General features: G+C 51.0%; 1 protein-coding gene across 5 annotated transcripts in view; it reads left to right on the forward strand.

The window, feature by feature from the left end:
* Nucleotides 1–16798, forward strand: part of LOC123352293 (discoidin domain-containing receptor 2-like) — a 174289-nt gene that overhangs the window by 93645 nt on the left and 63846 nt on the right. For 4 of the 5 annotated variants that reach the window (XM_044992152.1, XM_044992151.1, XM_044992153.1 and 1 more), the window contains 2 exons: nt 4563–4701; nt 11174–11276. In XM_044992152.1, the coding sequence (XP_044848087.1) occupies nt 4563–4701; nt 11174–11276 (242 nt within the window). Of the gene's footprint in view, nt 1–853; nt 874–4562; nt 4702–11173; nt 11277–16798 lie in introns of those variants that run through there. The other variant, XM_044992156.1, reaches the window with a different exon arrangement.

The following is a 16798-nucleotide window of genomic DNA, read 5'->3' on the forward strand; positions in this document are numbered from 1 at the left end:
CAGCCCCGAAGACTCTCACATGGGATAAGGAAGTAAGTCCCTCGGCAGGTTGAATAGGCAGCAGGTCAGACAATCCCCAAACCCTGACCACTGGCTTGAGGACTCCGTTCCGGGAGTAGGGAGTCTCCCAGACAATTTCTCTGAGCCGCTAAAAGATGGAGCACTCACAGCTCCATGAATGCTCCTCGGGTTCAGAGATGGCTCTGGACACCTCCGGTCGCTGCTAACAGGCATCCTCTTCATGCAGGAGTCTGGCTGCTCCGGTCCCAGGGCTTCTGCTCCTCACAAAGGGGTGCAGGTAACTAACCTCGACAGATCCTAACCTTTGTCTCCTACCGTAGCGCCTAGACAGAGGGCGGCCCTGGGCCAGCAGCCAGAGCAGGGATGCCGTGTCATGACTGATTTCTCTAGGGAACCAGAGAACTAACCTTGAGGAGGGAAAGGACCAAGCTGAGAGGTGTTGCAGGCAGAGGCTCTTTCTCAGGGGGACCCTGCCTGCACCCAGGAGGCAGCAGCTCACCCACAGCCAGCCGTGCCCTTTCAGTGGCTGGCTTCAGACTGGCTTCTCTCCTCTCCAGTGCTCCCTGGGGGTGGGCAGCTCACTTCCTATGGGTCAGGGCTGCTCTTCTCCCAGGCTTTCACTTGTCAGTCACTTGGCTCTGCCCCCCTCCTCACTCTCAGAGGCTGCCCCTCCTCTGAGCAGGGGGCTGGTAGCCAGGCTGGCTCCTGGCCATCCTCCCCCGAGCTGACGGGTCCCCTGTCGCTTTGGTCTAAATAGTGTCTCTCCTCGCTTCTGCAGGGTGGCCCAGCAGACTCTGAGTCTGCCCTTGGCTCTCCCCCAAACTACCAGCATACAGAGACCCAGGGACCTAGGTAAGCTCCTGGCAGGCTACACTTGGCTAACTGGACATGCAGCAAAGCATTTAAATGTCAGAAAACACCACATGTGAGGCTCAGTGCATGACCCTAAAGCTGCCACACACCATTTCTCCTGATACAAAATAACATTGCTCATTAGCTCCTGTAATCTCAGCATCTGGCAGGGCCGGCTCCAGGGTTTTTGCCGCCCCAAGCAGCAAAAAGAAGAAAAAGCTGCGATCGCGAGCTGCAGCTCTACCGCCACCACTTCAGTCTTCAGCAGCAATGTGGCGGCTGGTCCTTCGCTCTGAGATGGAGTGAGGGACCCGCCGCCGCAGACCCGGCCGTGCCGCCCCTCACGGTTGCTGGGCTGGTGCCTGGAGCCAGGCCTGGCATCTGGGAATGTACGTATCTTTACACTCCAGTAATGGCCCCGTGTATCTTTATTGACACAGGATGTTGATGTGATCAGGCTCATCTCCCAGAGGGGTGTATTTGATCAGTTCTGTATCGATCAGCCAGTGCCCTCCAGTCCCATTGGCACTGGGCAGGACAGCATCCTTCGCTAAAGGAAGGCACGGAGCACATAACAGCAGTCTTGCCTCTTGGTTTCCTTTGGCCTCCCCCTGCTCTGTGCCTGGTCTGAAAGGGTCAGCTGCAGCTGCAGTCAACAGCCTCCCTAAGGGACAGGGAGGAGGCAGAGCCCTGTCTCCATCCCCCTCCATGCTGGCCCACAGAGCAGGTGGGAGGCACCCTCCTGCAGGGGCCCCCTATGCGAGGAAGGGTCAGCAATTACCATGTGTTTGCAGTCGGACGAGTGCAGTCGGCAGCGTTGTGTTTACTAAAGGGCTCCTTCTGGAATGGGGTTGTCGAACTCTCTCTCTGTTCTACTTCCTCTGTGGGACGTGTAAGTATTTCCAGGGCCCTCTGGCTGGCACGTCGGTTTTTCATTTCTGTGTCTCTCTGTATGGAACGTGAGCTTGCAAAGGCTCCTTCGCAAAGTGCAGCACTTCAAAGTCAGGGCAGAACAAGCCCAGGTTCCTGTCGGCGTTGCCATGTGGCTTCAGTCACATGGTCACCCATGCCGCCGATCCCTACCCAGGGCCCTGGCTGAATGGGATGCAGTGAACTCGGCAGCTGTCTTTTGTTATCATTGGATCATCTTTCACCATATGGCCTGAGTGCTGTAACTAACGGGGCAGGGTTCTGCATCAGAAATACCATGTGATCCTGTAACGAATGTCTGAGTCATAATGCACGTGCGCAAGGGGCAGAGGTTGAGGTTAGGCCGGTGAATGTGTCTTGAAGTTTTGAGGGCTGCACTGTATAATCTTTCTGTTCTTTTAAGGTAACTTTTTGTGGCATTTCTTAGTTTAAAAAAACCCCCACAGATAGGAAGCAATGACACTTTTTCTTACAGAACGGTTTGCTGGGTGGCATTCCTGCGGGATATGCTCAGCAAGGCAAGCGCTCTCACAGAACCCTTGCAATCTGAGTGCTGCCTTGGGTGCCCTGAATGGGGCAGGGGTCTGCCCTATTCCAGATATGTCTCCAGAGAGAAACATCACGGGGCACAAATAGAGCACTGTCGGATTGTTAGTAAAAAACTGGCAATCGTTAGGATCTGTGTGCGTGTGAAAAGCGTTAACCCTTTGTGCCTGTGAAACCCCCGTGTGCGTGTGAAAAGCTTTAACCCTTTGTGCCTGTGAAACCCCCGTGTGCGTGTGAAAAGCTTTAACCCTTTGTGTGTGTCAGACCTCTGTGTGCGTGCGAAAAGCTTTAACCCTTTGTGCCTGTGAAACCCCTGTGTGCGTGTGAAAAGCGTTAACCCTTTGTGCGTATGAACCCCCTGTGTGCGTGTGAAAAGCTTTAACCCTTTGTGCGTGTGAAACCCCTGTGTGCGTGTGAAAAGCTTTAACCCTTTGTGCGTATGAACCCCCTGTGTGGGTGTGAAAAGCTTTAACCCTTTGTGCCTGTGAAACCCCCGTGTGCGTGTGAAAAGCTTTAACCCTTTGTGCCTGTGAAACCCCCGTGTGCGTGTGAAAAGCTTTAACCCTTTGTGCCTGTGAAACCCCCGTGTGCGTGTGAAAAGCTTTAACCCTTTGTGCCTGTGAAACCCCCGTGTGCGTGTGAAAAGCTTTAACCCTTTGTGTGTGTCAGACCTCTGTGTGCGTGCGAAAAGCTTTAACCCTTTGTGCCTGTGAAACCCCTGTGTGCGTGTGAAAAGCGTTAACCCTTTGTGCGTATGAACCCCCTGTGTGCGTGTGAAAAGCTTTAACCCTTTGTGCGTGTGAAACCCCTGTGTGCGTGTGAAAAGCTTTAACCCTTTGTGCATATGAACCCCCTGTGTGGGTGTGAAAAGCTTTAACCCTTTGTGCCTGTGAAACCCCTGTGTGCGTGTGAAAAGCTTTAACCCTTTGTGCCTGTGAAACCCCTGTGTGCGTGTGAAAAGCTTTAACCCTTTGTGCCTGTGAAACCCCCGTGTGCGTGTGAAAAGCTTTAACCCTTTGTGCCTGTGAAACCTCCGTGTGCGTGTGAAAAGCTTTAACCCTTTGTGCCTGTGAAACCCCTGTGTGCGTGTGAAAAGCTTTAACCCTTTGTGTGTGTGAAACTCCTGTGTGCGTGTGAAAAGCTTTAACCCTTTGTGTGTGTGAAACTCCTGTGTGCGTGTGAAAAGCTTTAACCCTTTGTGTGTGTGAAACTCCTGTGTGCGTGTGAAAAGCATGCACTTTAACCCTTCCGCACTGTCTGGCTGGCCCAGTTTGCATTGCTACCCCAAATTGTTGTTGGGCGATGGCAGCAGGGTTTTAGGAAGGACAGAACAGACACACTCGAAAACAGCAACAGGCTTTTGTTCCACTGTAAAGAAACTGACCATTAGGTGCAGAATAGACCCGGGAAACGCTCTCCCAGCCGGTATGAGTCTGAGAAGGTTACGAGCAAGGGGGACAGGCCTGTTCTAAGGGAAATAGTGATAGGGATTTGCCCAGCTCAGTTACACAAGTCACTCGGGAGCTGCTGGGCAGGGAGAGCGGATGGTGCTAGCTATGAGGCTTTACTTGCCCAGCTAGTCACTAAATCCCATGCTGCTGCTCACTGCCCACACTCACTCCTAGCACAGCCCTGACGCTGGTGCCTGCCCCTGCACTGCGCTCAGCACCATCTGTCCGGAGTGCAGGGCCCACAAAGCAAGTGCAATCATTCGGCCCCCACGTGTCCTCCCACCAGAAGTGCAGAGAGCCGGGGAAGGTTTGCCTTCTCTCGGCTGAGGGAGGCATGCTTTGAACGTGACCCTGTGCGCTTTGCCGTAAGGAGGTGTCTGGGCATCGCTGTGTTTTAAAGGAGGGGAGCGAATAAACGGGCAGAAGTGACTTTGCATTGGAGCTGTTAACGTGTGACCTGCCAGGGTTTATTTGAAAGTGATACTGGTGTGCTGCTGTGCACAATACGCAGGGAGAGAGTGAACTTCCCACAGCACTGAATAGCTCCAGAGTCAACACTAGCAGCCGGGCAAGTGTCAGCATAACACACTAGCCCCTCGCCAGGAGAGAGATGCTGCCTGTTCTTGTGCCAGCAGGTGCTGTTTCCAGTGTGTGCAGGGTGTTGTGGCTCATTGCGCCATGGCACAGCGCTGAGGGGCTGCAGCTCCACAAGGGTCCCTGACTAGAGGACTTCGATCTCCCCTCTTTTGCTTTGTCTTTCAGAAATGTAGATGGCAGCTGCTGGCTGTGAAGGACTCACGCCCGACTGACCCGGTGCAGCGCCTTCCACTGCCCACCATGATCCTCTGCATGCTGCTGCTGGCTGCCCTGCCTGAGCCATCCGGTGCCGAAGTCAACCCCGGTAGGGACCCTAATCTCCTGCCTTGTGTGTTTTCATTTCCCCCCTTATTTTCCACCTTACAATGGACCCATTTGTATGAAGTTATAAACATGGTGCCAGAGCAGCTGCCTGGGTGCCAGGCGCCCAGCCTTCCCAGAGCGCAGATGGAAATCCCAGCTCCACACTGGCGCATGGACGTATTCCCTGTCCTCCCTCCAGGTGGGTCTGCAGCCAGTGAGCCTGTCTCAGCACTGGAGATCCAGCTACCACCAGGAGCCACATGGGCACTGGATGAGTAATGAGAGGCAAGTGTCAGGCCGGCTCTGGGGTACTGGGCTCACTTCAGATACAGGCAGGCGGGAGAGCGAGAGAGCTGCAGCCAGGAGGAGTGGGCTCTGGAGGGGCTGATGCAGGAGGAGAGGTTGGGCTCAGCTTGGCTCAGTGCTTGGTCCAATCCCAGGGCAGAGGGACACAGGCCTATGGATAGCGGAGGGGGACGTGCCCAGGGGACGGGGTCCCATGGGGCAGGTCTAGGCTGAGAGGGGTGGGACATGGTGCAGAAAGGGGAAGGTGTTAGTTAAAGGTCAGAGACAGTCCCAGTAATGAGGCGTGTTGGTCTGTGGGATTGTCTGTAACCAGCCCCAGCGTGACACTGGGCCAGGTCATGGGCAAGCCCCCGGGCACGTGCGAGGGGGCAGCTCTGTCCTCGAGGGGCCTGATGGATTCTCTGCCTCTAACATTATGTCTTTGGAGACCCCAGCGAGTGTCCTATTCTGTCCCTGCTCTGGTCCCTCTCCACCCCTCTGAGCCCCAGCGCAGCCCCAGCTCGGGGCCATGCTGGCCTGTAGCCAGGGCCAGAGTAAAGCAACCTGGGGCCCATAACACACCTTGACATGAGGCCCCATGCGGTGGCCCCACCCCAACTTGCAGTGGGGTAGCCGTTGGGCTCCCCTCCTGCCTCAGAAGCAGCATTTGGAAACCTGTTCCCCCTGGGTGGGTGTGGGAGGCAATACTTACCCAGGATGAAGGGTCACACCCAGAGCCCTCTGCTGGGTGGGTTAACACCCTATTGAGGTGCACAGGGGAGCTGCCCCCTTCAGGGCTAATCACAGGACTCCAGGAGCTGGCACCCTATGCACAGGGTTATAGTCCTGATAAGCTGAATCTGTCCCTGCCTGTTGTTAGAATCTTTGGCTACTTACCGCTGCATGCGCACACAGCTCTGCTAGTGCCCCTCCGTCCAACCTGAAGCTCCTCTGCTCTCCCAGCCCTGGGCTTTCCCCCACCCCCCAGCTCTGCCAGTGCCCCTCAGTCCTGACACAGAGCCCCCTACTAGTCAGGTCCTGTGCTCTACCACACAGACAGCTCTGCTGATGACCCTCACTTGTCATCTGCAGACCCCCTGATAGCCCAGTCCAGGCATTGGCAAGTCAAATGTTGATTCTATTGTGTAGGATGTTTGCCAGACAATTATTGTTGTAGGGATGGTCTGGATAATACTTAGTCCTGCCACGTGCAGGGGACCGGACTAGATGACCTCTTGAGGTCCCTTCCAGTCCTACAATTCTATGGTTCATCTATGGGCAGTGAAGTCGTAATGTCCCCGAAATAATAGCTGTCTTTGAGTGAATCGCTTCCCAAACTGAACTGGGGCCATCAATGGCACATGTGCTCAATGTCTGCCCCTACCCCTCAGATGTACATGAGTCTATAAACTGGAAAGGATATTTATTATGCTGACCATAGTCAGCCCTAGAAGGAGGTTCATGAACACCAGCGTGGGATGCAATGGCAGAACGCAAGATGGCAGAGTATTCTGGAGTGCCGTCATTTTCAAATTGGACAGACTGGGACATCAGCGGGGTGTCTTTGCCCAATGTTATTTTGGGAGATCCACCATATCATTTACTCCCTGGCTCATGAAGCCATGACCAGATGTAAGAGCACGTGGCAGAAGGTGTAATTACACCTTGAGCGGGAACAAGATGGTGCCTTTGATCAAGGCAAGATGGAGCTGCTTACGAAGCTGTTTGGGTGCCAGTGCGTATAATGTGTGATAGACCCAGGCCAGTTGGGAACAGTAGAGTAGAAGGGAGAGACACTGGCCACTGGATAAGCAGTTTTCTGTTCCCTGAGTGACCAGAGCAGGGGCTGCTCCAGGCTAATGAGAACACCTGACTCCAATTAACCTGCAAAGAGTCAGGTGAGGCTGTTAAGCACCTGACTCTAATTAAGGCCCCTCTGATGCTATAAAAGGGCTCACTCCAGTCAGGCCAGGGGGAGCCAGAGGAGAGGACGTGCGTGTGAGGAACTGGGAGCAAGAGGCACCAGGAGCTGAGAGTGAGAGGCTGTGCTGCTGGAGGACTGAGGAGTACAAGCGTTATCAGGCACCAGGAGGAAGGTCCGGTGGTGAGGACAAAGAAGGTGTTGGGAGGAGGCCATGGGGAAGTAGCCCAGGGAGTTGTAGCTGTCACACAACTGTACCAGGAGGCACTGTAGACAGCTGCAGTCCACAGGGCCCTGGGTTGGAACCCAGAGTAGAGGGTGGGCCTGGTTCCCCCCAAACCTCCCAACTCCTGATCAAACACAGGAGGAACTGACCTGAACTGTGGCGTCTACCAGAGAGGAAGGTCTCTGGGCTGTTTCCCGACCCACAGGGTGAATCTGTGAGGTGAGCAAATCCGCCAATAAGTGCAGGACCCACCAAGGTAGAGGAGGAACTTTGTCACAAACGTCATCCATTCCAGTGGGCGTAGGGTGCACTGTGTGACGTATGTAGGGAGTGCCCTCGCCAGGATTGGGGCGATGACAGCGCTAGCTCTGTACAAGCAGCCAGACAGTGCAGCTAGGTCCAGGAGAGACAGGACAATACGGGATGCCTTGGGTGGCCACATCATTGGTTTGCAGGGGGAAGGTGGCCACATCATTGGTTTGCAGGGGGAAAGGGTTTGTGAGCACAGTGGTGGCCTATATCAGTTTATTTATGAGTGCATCAAAAAATCATACATGATGCAAGATACATAGCTACTGGGTTTTGCTGGCTTGGTGCAGTTGCATGAATTGTACATCTGAGACCTCATTAAAATTGCCACCTTTGAGTAGCTGTTTCCTCTTAATGTTTTCAAAGAATACCTGCACGGAATCACAGTACAGATGCTGTAGTACAACTTTCCAGCACAGGCCGGCCATCTATCACAAACTAAAGCCCAAATGCAAAGCCACAAAACAAACCCACAGTGCACACAAAGAGAAACCATGACGGTGTCCCATGTAATGGCATTGCACATGGTCAGCGTACTCCCCTTCCTCTGTGCAGGCAGGGTGGAGTGCACTGGGGACTGCGGACATGTGCACTTCTATGCATAGACTGGCTGAGCCCCCACCCGAAGTTTTTCCTGTAACTGCAGAATGTAGTAGTGTGGGTCGATGTGAGTGGAGCGGCTGGGGCAGGGCGGGTTCAGAGCAGGCGTGTCCTGAGATGTGTAGAGTTGATGTTCGTTCCAGTCTCTCAGAAAGGTCCCTTTGCTGCTGGTGGTCTTGCTCCCTCATCTGCCCATGCTGTATAGTCCACCACCATTTTCTCCTCTGTCTCCAGCATCTCCTCTGATGCAGCTGATTTGCGCTCCAGTTCATAGAACTGGCCTGGCCTGCTGGCAAACTCCCTTTGCATGGCCTGGAGCACCTCATTCCCTCTTGCTGCACAGGTCCAGCAGCCTCTAGCGTTCTCAGTGGCCTGCTACGGGGTGGGAGGATGTGCCTGGCTGAAGTCTCTCACTGGAAGGCAGGTTCTCCAGCCCTCCAGTCATGTTTGTGGCTCTTTCCTGCACCCTCTCCAGCTTTTTCCAACATCTTTTTTTAAAATGTGTACAGCAGTACTGAATGCAGTATTCCAGTCTTAGTCTCCTATACGAGGTGAAATCACCTCCCTACTCCTACTCAGGCTTCCCCTAGTTATACATCCCAGTTCAGATTAACCCTTTTCGCCACAGCATTGCACTGGGGGGCTCACATCCAGTTGCTTGTCCACCAGAACACCTAAATCCTTTTCAGAGTCACTGCTTCCCAGGATACGGTCCCCATTCTGTAGGTATGGGCTGCAGTCCTTATTCCTAGGTATATGACCTGTCCTTTGGCTGTATTCAAATTCATCTGGTTTGGATGGGCCCAGCTTTCCAAGTGATCCAGATCGAGCTATATGAATGCCCTGTCCTCCTCATTATTTACAGCTCTGCCAATATGTTTATCCGCAGTGATGGATGAAAATGCTGACCAGTGTTGGGCATAGAACCAATCCCTACAGAACCCCACTAGAAACATCCCTGTGAAGTGACGATTCCCCACTGATGACACCTTTTGAGATCTGTCAGCTAGTAGTTCTTAAACCATTCCAAGTGGTACTGTATAGTATCACTTGCCCCAGACTGATTTGGTACTTCCACGGAAGACAGTACTGGTAGCAAACTCCATAGTAAACTAACTAAATGTTTATTCGCTAAGAAAAAGGAATGAGAGTTTTTGAGAGGTTAAAGCAGGTAAAATATATGTACAGGTGAGTCTCAGTCTATAATTCCAAATGGCAGCAGAGATGTAGTAATCTGCCAGTTTCCCAAAAGTCTCTCAGTTCTACCCAGAATAACTCTGAGGATCTCCATGGTCTTGTTCAGTTATTCTGCTCTTTTAGAATCCAAACAGTCCAGAGATACAGGGTCTTTCCCTGAATCCATATTTATAGCTTCTTCTCACAGAAAACCAGCTGACAGGGTCACTACCTACATGGCCTCTTCCTCTGATGATGAACGAGTGAGTGAGGAATGCATTTAGAGTCTTTGACCTCCAGTCATGACACACAGTGATCGCTTGCCTTGAAATTAGCACTTTTCTGTTAAAGTTCTTCATCTGCATTCCACGGGGCTTCTTTCTCGTTTGATGGGATATGTAGTTATGGGGTGTACACAGGGCCACCCAGAGGATTCAGGGGGCCTGGGGTCTTCGGCAGCAGGGGTCCTTCAGCTCTGGATCTTCGGTGCACTTCGGCGGCGGGTCCTGGAGCGAGTGAAGGACCCGCCGCCGAATTGCTGCCGAAGACCCGGAGCGGAAGAAGCCCTCGCCGCTGAATTGCAAGACCCGGAGCGGAAGAAGCCCTTGCTGCTGAATTGCCGCCGAAGACCCGGAGCGGAAGAAGCCCCCGCTGCAGAATTGCCGCCGAAGACCCAGAGTGGAAGAAGCTCCGGGTCTTCGGCAGCGGGTCCTTCACTTGCTCTGGGTGTATTCGGCGGCACTGAAGGACCTGCCGCCGAAGACCCGCCGAAAACTCTCATGGGGGCCCCTGCGGGGCCCAGGGCCTGGGGCAAATTGCCCCACTTGGGTTCCCCCCCCCCCCCGGGGCGGCTGTGGGTGCACGCAAGCAAATGTTTGCTACTACATTATAACACATTAGGACACAGGTAAGTGAAAATAATGCATGTGACATCACATTAGGTTTTCATGAAGTTTAAACACCAGATACACTCTTACACATTTAACAATCACTTTGATCTGTACTGATACACAAGCGAGTTGGCCTGGGGCTTTGGCATGAACTGACACCTGACAACCCTTATCAACCAAATTCAGGTTTGTTTCACTAGAGCTATTTCCCATAAAACCGTCTTGACTGACATTAATTATAGCTCCATCCTTTAATTCATTATTGACCGAATCCTGTACCAGCTTCCCATTATTGCCCAGCACTGATGTCAGGCTAACCAGTCTGTAGTTCCCAGACCATCCTGCTTGCCCCTTTTAGAGACTGGCATGACATTAGCACGTTACCAGGCTTCCGGAGTTTTTCCAGTATCCCACGATTTATTAGATATTAACACCAGTGGCACAGACATCTCCTCAGCCAACTCCTTTAGGACTCTTGGACACAAGTTATTCAGGCCTGTTGATTTAAAATGTTTATCCCTAGCAGAAGCAGTTAAGCATTATCCGTAGGTACTAGCGGACTGGAAAGTAGTTCAGGGGATTTGAGTACATCATCCAGCTTCTTTCCAAATACAGAACAGAAATGTGTATTGAACACTTCTGCCGTTTCTGTATCATTATGAATGATTTTACCATCTCCACCTAGTAATGGGGAAATCCTCTGGCCTGAGATAAGCAGGCAGTCAGGCTAGGTGATCACAGTGGTTCCTTCTGACCTTAAAATCTATTAATCTGTGTCTATACCATTGTTAAGATTTCTTTTGCTCCTGATCTACTTAAAAATCTCCTTCTTGTCCTTGGCCCTGCCAGCTTTGGATTTTTCCCTAACCAGTTTTCCCTTATCAATTTGCTACCCTCCATTTCTTCTAATGTATATTGATTGCTGTCTGCTTCTCCTTTTTACCATTTGTTATAAAACTGTCTTCACTTCTCCTCCTAACCAGGGTGGGCTTTTAACCAAAATTGTCTTGCGCTTCAAATTAAAAGTCTGGTACTGATGTTTAACCTGCTCCTGTTCCCCCTCCAGCAATATGCCGATACCCTTTGGGGATGCATGAAGGGACCATCCGAGATGAAGACATTACGGCCTCCAGTCAGTGGTATGACTCCACAGGACCCCAGTATGCACGGTGAGTTAATCCCTTGCGAAAGCAATCCAGTCGTACTCTAGAATATATAAAATTGGACTGAAAATCTTTTAGCCTAAGATGAAATCCTCTTTCCCTAATGTCAGCCTTATTAAAATTCACTGCCTACCTACTGTATTTGCATAAAGATAGAGCATAAACAGGTCACCAAAGGACTTGTGATTTTCTGGTTGACACAGGCAATGCCCCTGGCAGCCTCTGTTTCAGGTTGGCTGTTGCAGACAACTTGGTTGAAATTGTGAACCACACAAAGTCACTCATGCAGCTGGGACTTTTAGCATCATCAATCAATGGGGAACATTCACAATTTGTAGCACAGGAGTCCTACCGCTTCCTTGTCTGTTTCTGGATGGCCAGGTAAGCAGCAGTGACCAAGAGAGCTTGGCAAGTAGATGGTCATGGTTCCTTTTGAAGAACTTTTTCACTGTTATTCAGACCCCCAGGAAGGGTGGCTGCTTACTTAGCAGTTTCTTGCATTCAGAGCATATTGCATCTGCATTCCATAAACAGCAGTTCCTGCAATGCAGACGTTGGTTATTCCTGCTAAAGCCATCTGTGTTCCGAGCCCTGTCTACCTTAGTGACCATCTCTCTCTCTGCTCCAGCCGGCAGTTGAGGCCAGTGGGAGTTGTTGTATGCAGTGTAATTATAGCTGTGTTGATCCCAGAATATTAGCGAGAAAGGTGGGTGATGGAATATCTTTCACTGGACTTTATGTTCAATTAAGGTTGTTCTAATCCCATTTTTTTTTAAACCAGCAGAGTGCCTTAAAATCTGGGGAATATACAGTTAAGGAATTGTCAAATCAATTCCTTTCTCTGTCAAGAAATATTTCAGTCTTTTTCAGGACTACCACATTTCCATTTTTCATCGTTACCCTTCTTGTAAAAAGACTGACTGATGACTTACTTCCAACCTTACCCCTGAATTATTGCTGTTGGTCTGTGGATAATTGTGTCAGTCTGTACCGCTATGTTCACCCCTTTTTCAAGACTATGATAGATTTTGTACAAAGTATGCCTTGGGAGGTATCATTTGAAAATTCAGTCTCCAATGGGATGGCTGGAGGCAGTCAAAGAAGGGCTCCAGTTTGTTGTTTTCTGTTTGCTTATTTTGGGTGAGGGAAATAAAAACAGTAAAGCATAAAAATGAGCAGCACTGGCACAACTGCAAAGTTAGAGCTGGCCAGATTGGAGGCAGGAGAAAAAGAGAGAGAACACCAGTACCAGATGTGGCAGGCAGAAATGAGACCAAAAGAAACAGCTGCTGTGCTGGAAGCTGAAAAGCCAAAAGAAGAAAGAGAAGAAGCCACCCAGAGAAGAGCCATGGAGCTGAAGGGAAGGAAGGTGAAGCCCATAAATGAGCCAGGGAGCTAAGGGACAAAGAGGCTGAGGAGAAAGAGAGAAAATACAATCTGGAACTCTTAGAAGAACATGGAAAGATCCCAGAGTCACTGACATCTCCCTCCACTGAAGGACTCCACAGCTGGGACCAGCTGTGTCCTGCTTACAAAGAGAACAGACTGCACTGAAGAGTGCTTCTCCACTTTTGAAAAGCTTTGTGAAGTTCATAAGATTCCTGAGGACAAGAAAGTCTGGTAAAGCTTTGAATGTATTTAATGAAATGCCAATTCAGGAAGCTTTAATATCTGCTAAATTTGAGGAAACTGTTAGACAAAGGTTCCAAATGACTCCTGAAGTGTACAGGGTGACATTGAGAGATCTTAAAAGGAGTGCTGGCATGAGTCACAGTAAATATGTTTATAAGATGTGTGCCCTAATAAGAAAATGGGGAAAAGGAAAAGGGGCTGAGGATTATGACCTCAAGATTGCTTGATCTCATTGCTCAAGAACATTTCTTGAGTATATGCACTGATGTAAAAAATTGCCTGTGGTTTAAATCTGTAAAATCTGTAGCAGGGATGGCTACGCCGGCTGATGCCTTTGTGCAAGCCCAGATGTCCCTTAAGTGCAAGCCACAGAAGGAGGGGCACAAACCCGGTCTAAAGGGGGGATCCTGTTTTACCCCTGGGAGAAAGGAGAGTGGTTAGGGGTTAGGAGCCTAAGCACTCACTCCCCCAGAATCATTCCTCTCCTGGTAATCCTCATCAGAAATTGCCTGTGAAAGGTGTTACCAGGGTCTCTCTACTGAGCACCTGAAAAATCAGTGCCCTAAGGTGAAAGAGCTTTAGCCCCAGCCAATCCATGTCAGGGCAGCTGTCATCAGCACAGAAGCCCCAGAGGCACCTACGGTTCGCTTGGTGAGTTTTGTGGGCACTGGCCCTGCAGAACCAAATATGGAATTTGTTATGGTTGCCAAGGTCAATAGCAGAGAGCGCATCGAGTGGACAGACTGGTGTACAGATTTCTCTGGTTCCGCGGAGTGTGATCCAAGAGAGCGACATGTTACCTGGCCTAATGGCAGAGCTTATGGTAGCGGGAGGATCTAGGATTCCTGTACTTTTAGCGAAAGTGCACGTGGAGTGGGAGGTGTAGAAGGTGTTTTGATTGTAGGTGTGTTGGACAATATTCCCATTGAAATGATGGTTGGGAATGATATTTGGCATATGTCTAAGGATATTAATGTGGTAACCCGCAGCAAAAGGAGATATTGTGCTGGGATCACAGAGGAGAGTAATAAAGTCCCAGAAACTGTGAAGGGAGATAGAGAAGGTCTCTGACTCCTCTGCAGCAGAGTGAGTGTGAAGAGAGTCTTGTGCACACATTGAGCTCTTCAGAAATGTTGTCATATTGTGGGTGGTAGGAGACTCCAGCTGTCACATTATACAGGAGGCAGCTGCCAGCTAATGAGGGTAGTTCTGGGACTGAACTGATGATCTCCAGAGCTCACAACATGCATATTTACAGCTTGTGCCAGCTTTGAGCCAGAACTGTCACAGATTCACCTCCTCGGTGTACTGGGCACAGAAGGGGACTCATAGACTCATAGACTTTAAGGTCAGAAGGGACCATTGTGATCATCTAGTCTGGCCTCCTGCACAATACAGGCCACAGAATCTCACCCACCCATTCCTGTAACAAACCCCTAACCTATGTCTGAGTTATTGAAGTCCTCAAATTGTGGTTTGAAGACCTCAAGCTGCAGAGAATCCTCCAGCAAGTGTCCTGTGCCCCGTGTTGCAGAGGAAGGCGAAAAACCTCCACGGTCTCTGCCAATCTGCCCTGGAGGAAAATTCCTTCCCCATCCCAAATATGGCGATCAGTTAAACCCTGAGCATGTGGACAAGACTCACCAGCCAGCACCCAGGAAAGAATTCTCTGTAGTAACTCAGATCCCAACCCATCTAACATCCCATCACAGACCACTGGGCATACTTACCTGCTGATAATCAAAGATCAGTTGCTAAATTAATTGCCAAAATTAGGCTATCCCATCATACCACCCCCTCCATAAACTTATCAAGCTTAGTCTTGAAGCCAGATATGTCTTTTGCCCCCACTACTCCCCTTGGAAGGCTGTTCCAGAACTTCACTCTTCTAATGGATAGAAACCTTCATCTAATTTAAAATTTAAACTTCCTAGTGTCCAGTTTATGTCCACATTGGTACTAAGCTTAAATAATTCCTCTCCCTCCCTAATATTTATCCCTCTGATATATTTATAAAGAGCAATCATATCCCCCCTCAGCCTTCTCTTGGTTAGGCTAAACAAGCCAAGCTCTTTGAGTCTCCTTTCATAAGACAGGTTTTCCATTCCTCGGATCATCCTAGTAGCCCGTCTCTGAACCTGTTCCAGTTTGAATTCATCCTTCTTAAACATGGGAGACCAGAACTGCACACAATATTCCAGATGAGGTCTCACCAGTGCCTTGTATAACGGTACTAACACCTCCTTATCTTTGCTGGAAATACCTCGCCTGATGCATCCTAAAACCGCATTAGCTTTTTTAACGGCCATATCACATTGGTGGCTCATAGTCATCCTGTGATCAACCAATACTCCAAGGTCCTTTGTTACTTCCAACTGATGTCCCCCCAATTTATAACTAAAATTCTTGTTATTAATCCCTAAATGCATGACCTTGCACTTTTCACTATTAAATTTCATCCTATTACTATTACTTCAGTTTACACAACACTCATGCTCACCAGTGGATTACAACAAGCAAAATGTGCAACTGGTGGCGTCTCACCACAATTTACAGATTATCTCCCCCCCGCCCCCCAGTGTAAAACTTGTTGCAAGCGAATGTCTCTGCTGCAAGCAAAGGTGTGAGCATAGCACAGGTAGAGATACTAGGGTTAGCTTTAATCTAGCTCGCATGGGTAACAATAGCTGTATAGATGTTGACGACAGGGCTAGCAACCAGAGTTTGTGCCCAGGATCCCTGGAGGGCTTGTACTCTGATTACTAGCCTGTGCTACCACATCAGCACAGCGGTTGTTCTCTGGACTAGCTAGACAAAGGCTAACAGAGGTCTGCCTACCACGACACCTTCACTTTGCAGCACAGACATACCCTAAGAGTTCCTCACCAGAGCCCTGTCATCCACCCACAAAGGTCAGCAGCACAGTTTGACCATTCAGCCTTCTCATTGGTAGCTTAGGGCCTTACCATTTGAACCACAGGAACAGATATTGGGCCCGTTTTAGACCAACCATTGGAGGAAGAGTTGAAACACAATTTCCCTGTGGGTAACACAACTGTTTACTAGTCAGCACGAGCAGAAGCTGGATCAGGGACCCTGGAGTCTGTCCTTCACTCTGGGAGAGGAGTGTGGTTTTTTAGTGGTTACAGATAGGGTAACCACAACTGGCTTAGCCGTTCTGAAAAGCAGTGTGGTGCAGTGGATAAGAATGGGGGTTGTCGTATTAGAGAGCTGGGTCTGTGGGGACCTCACATTAGCTCTCTATTAACTCATTATCAAATGAAAAGAGTGGGGAATGTTCAGCAGGTCTCCCTGACTGCATTCTAGGTTGATGGTCCTGGCTGTAGTGAAAAATAAGGCAGTGAGACGCGGGGTAAAGGCTCTGCGGCGTCGGAGCCAGGGAGGGGGACGCGGGGTTAACGCTCTGCGGCGTCGGAGCCGGGGAGGGGGACGCGGGGTAAAGGCTCTGCGGCGTCGGAGCCGGGGAGGGGGACGCGGGGTTAACGCTCTGCGGCGTCGGAGCCGGGGAGGGGGACGCGGGGTTAACGCTCTGCGGCGTCGGAGCCGGGGAGGGGGACGCGGGGTAAAGGCTCTGCGGCGTCGGAGCGAGGGAGGGGGACGCGGGGTTAACGCTCTGCGGCGTCGGAGCCGGGGAGGGGGACGCGGGGTAAAGGCTCTGCGGCGTCGGAGCCGGGGAGGGGGACGCGGGGTTAATGCTCTGCAGCGTCGGAGCCGGGGAAGGGGACGCGGGGTAAAGGCTCTGCGGCGTCGGAGCCGGCGAGGGTGACGCGGGGTAAAGGCTCTGCGGCGTCAGAGCCGGGGCGGGGGCCGCGGGGTAAATGCTCTGCGGCGTCGGAGCCGGGGAGGGGGACGCGGGGTTAACGCTCTGCGGCGTC

Source organism: Mauremys mutica, chromosome 18, assembly GCF_020497125.1.
Source record: "Mauremys mutica isolate MM-2020 ecotype Southern chromosome 18, ASM2049712v1, whole genome shotgun sequence".
Lineage (NCBI taxonomy): Eukaryota > Metazoa > Chordata > Testudines > Geoemydidae > Mauremys > Mauremys mutica.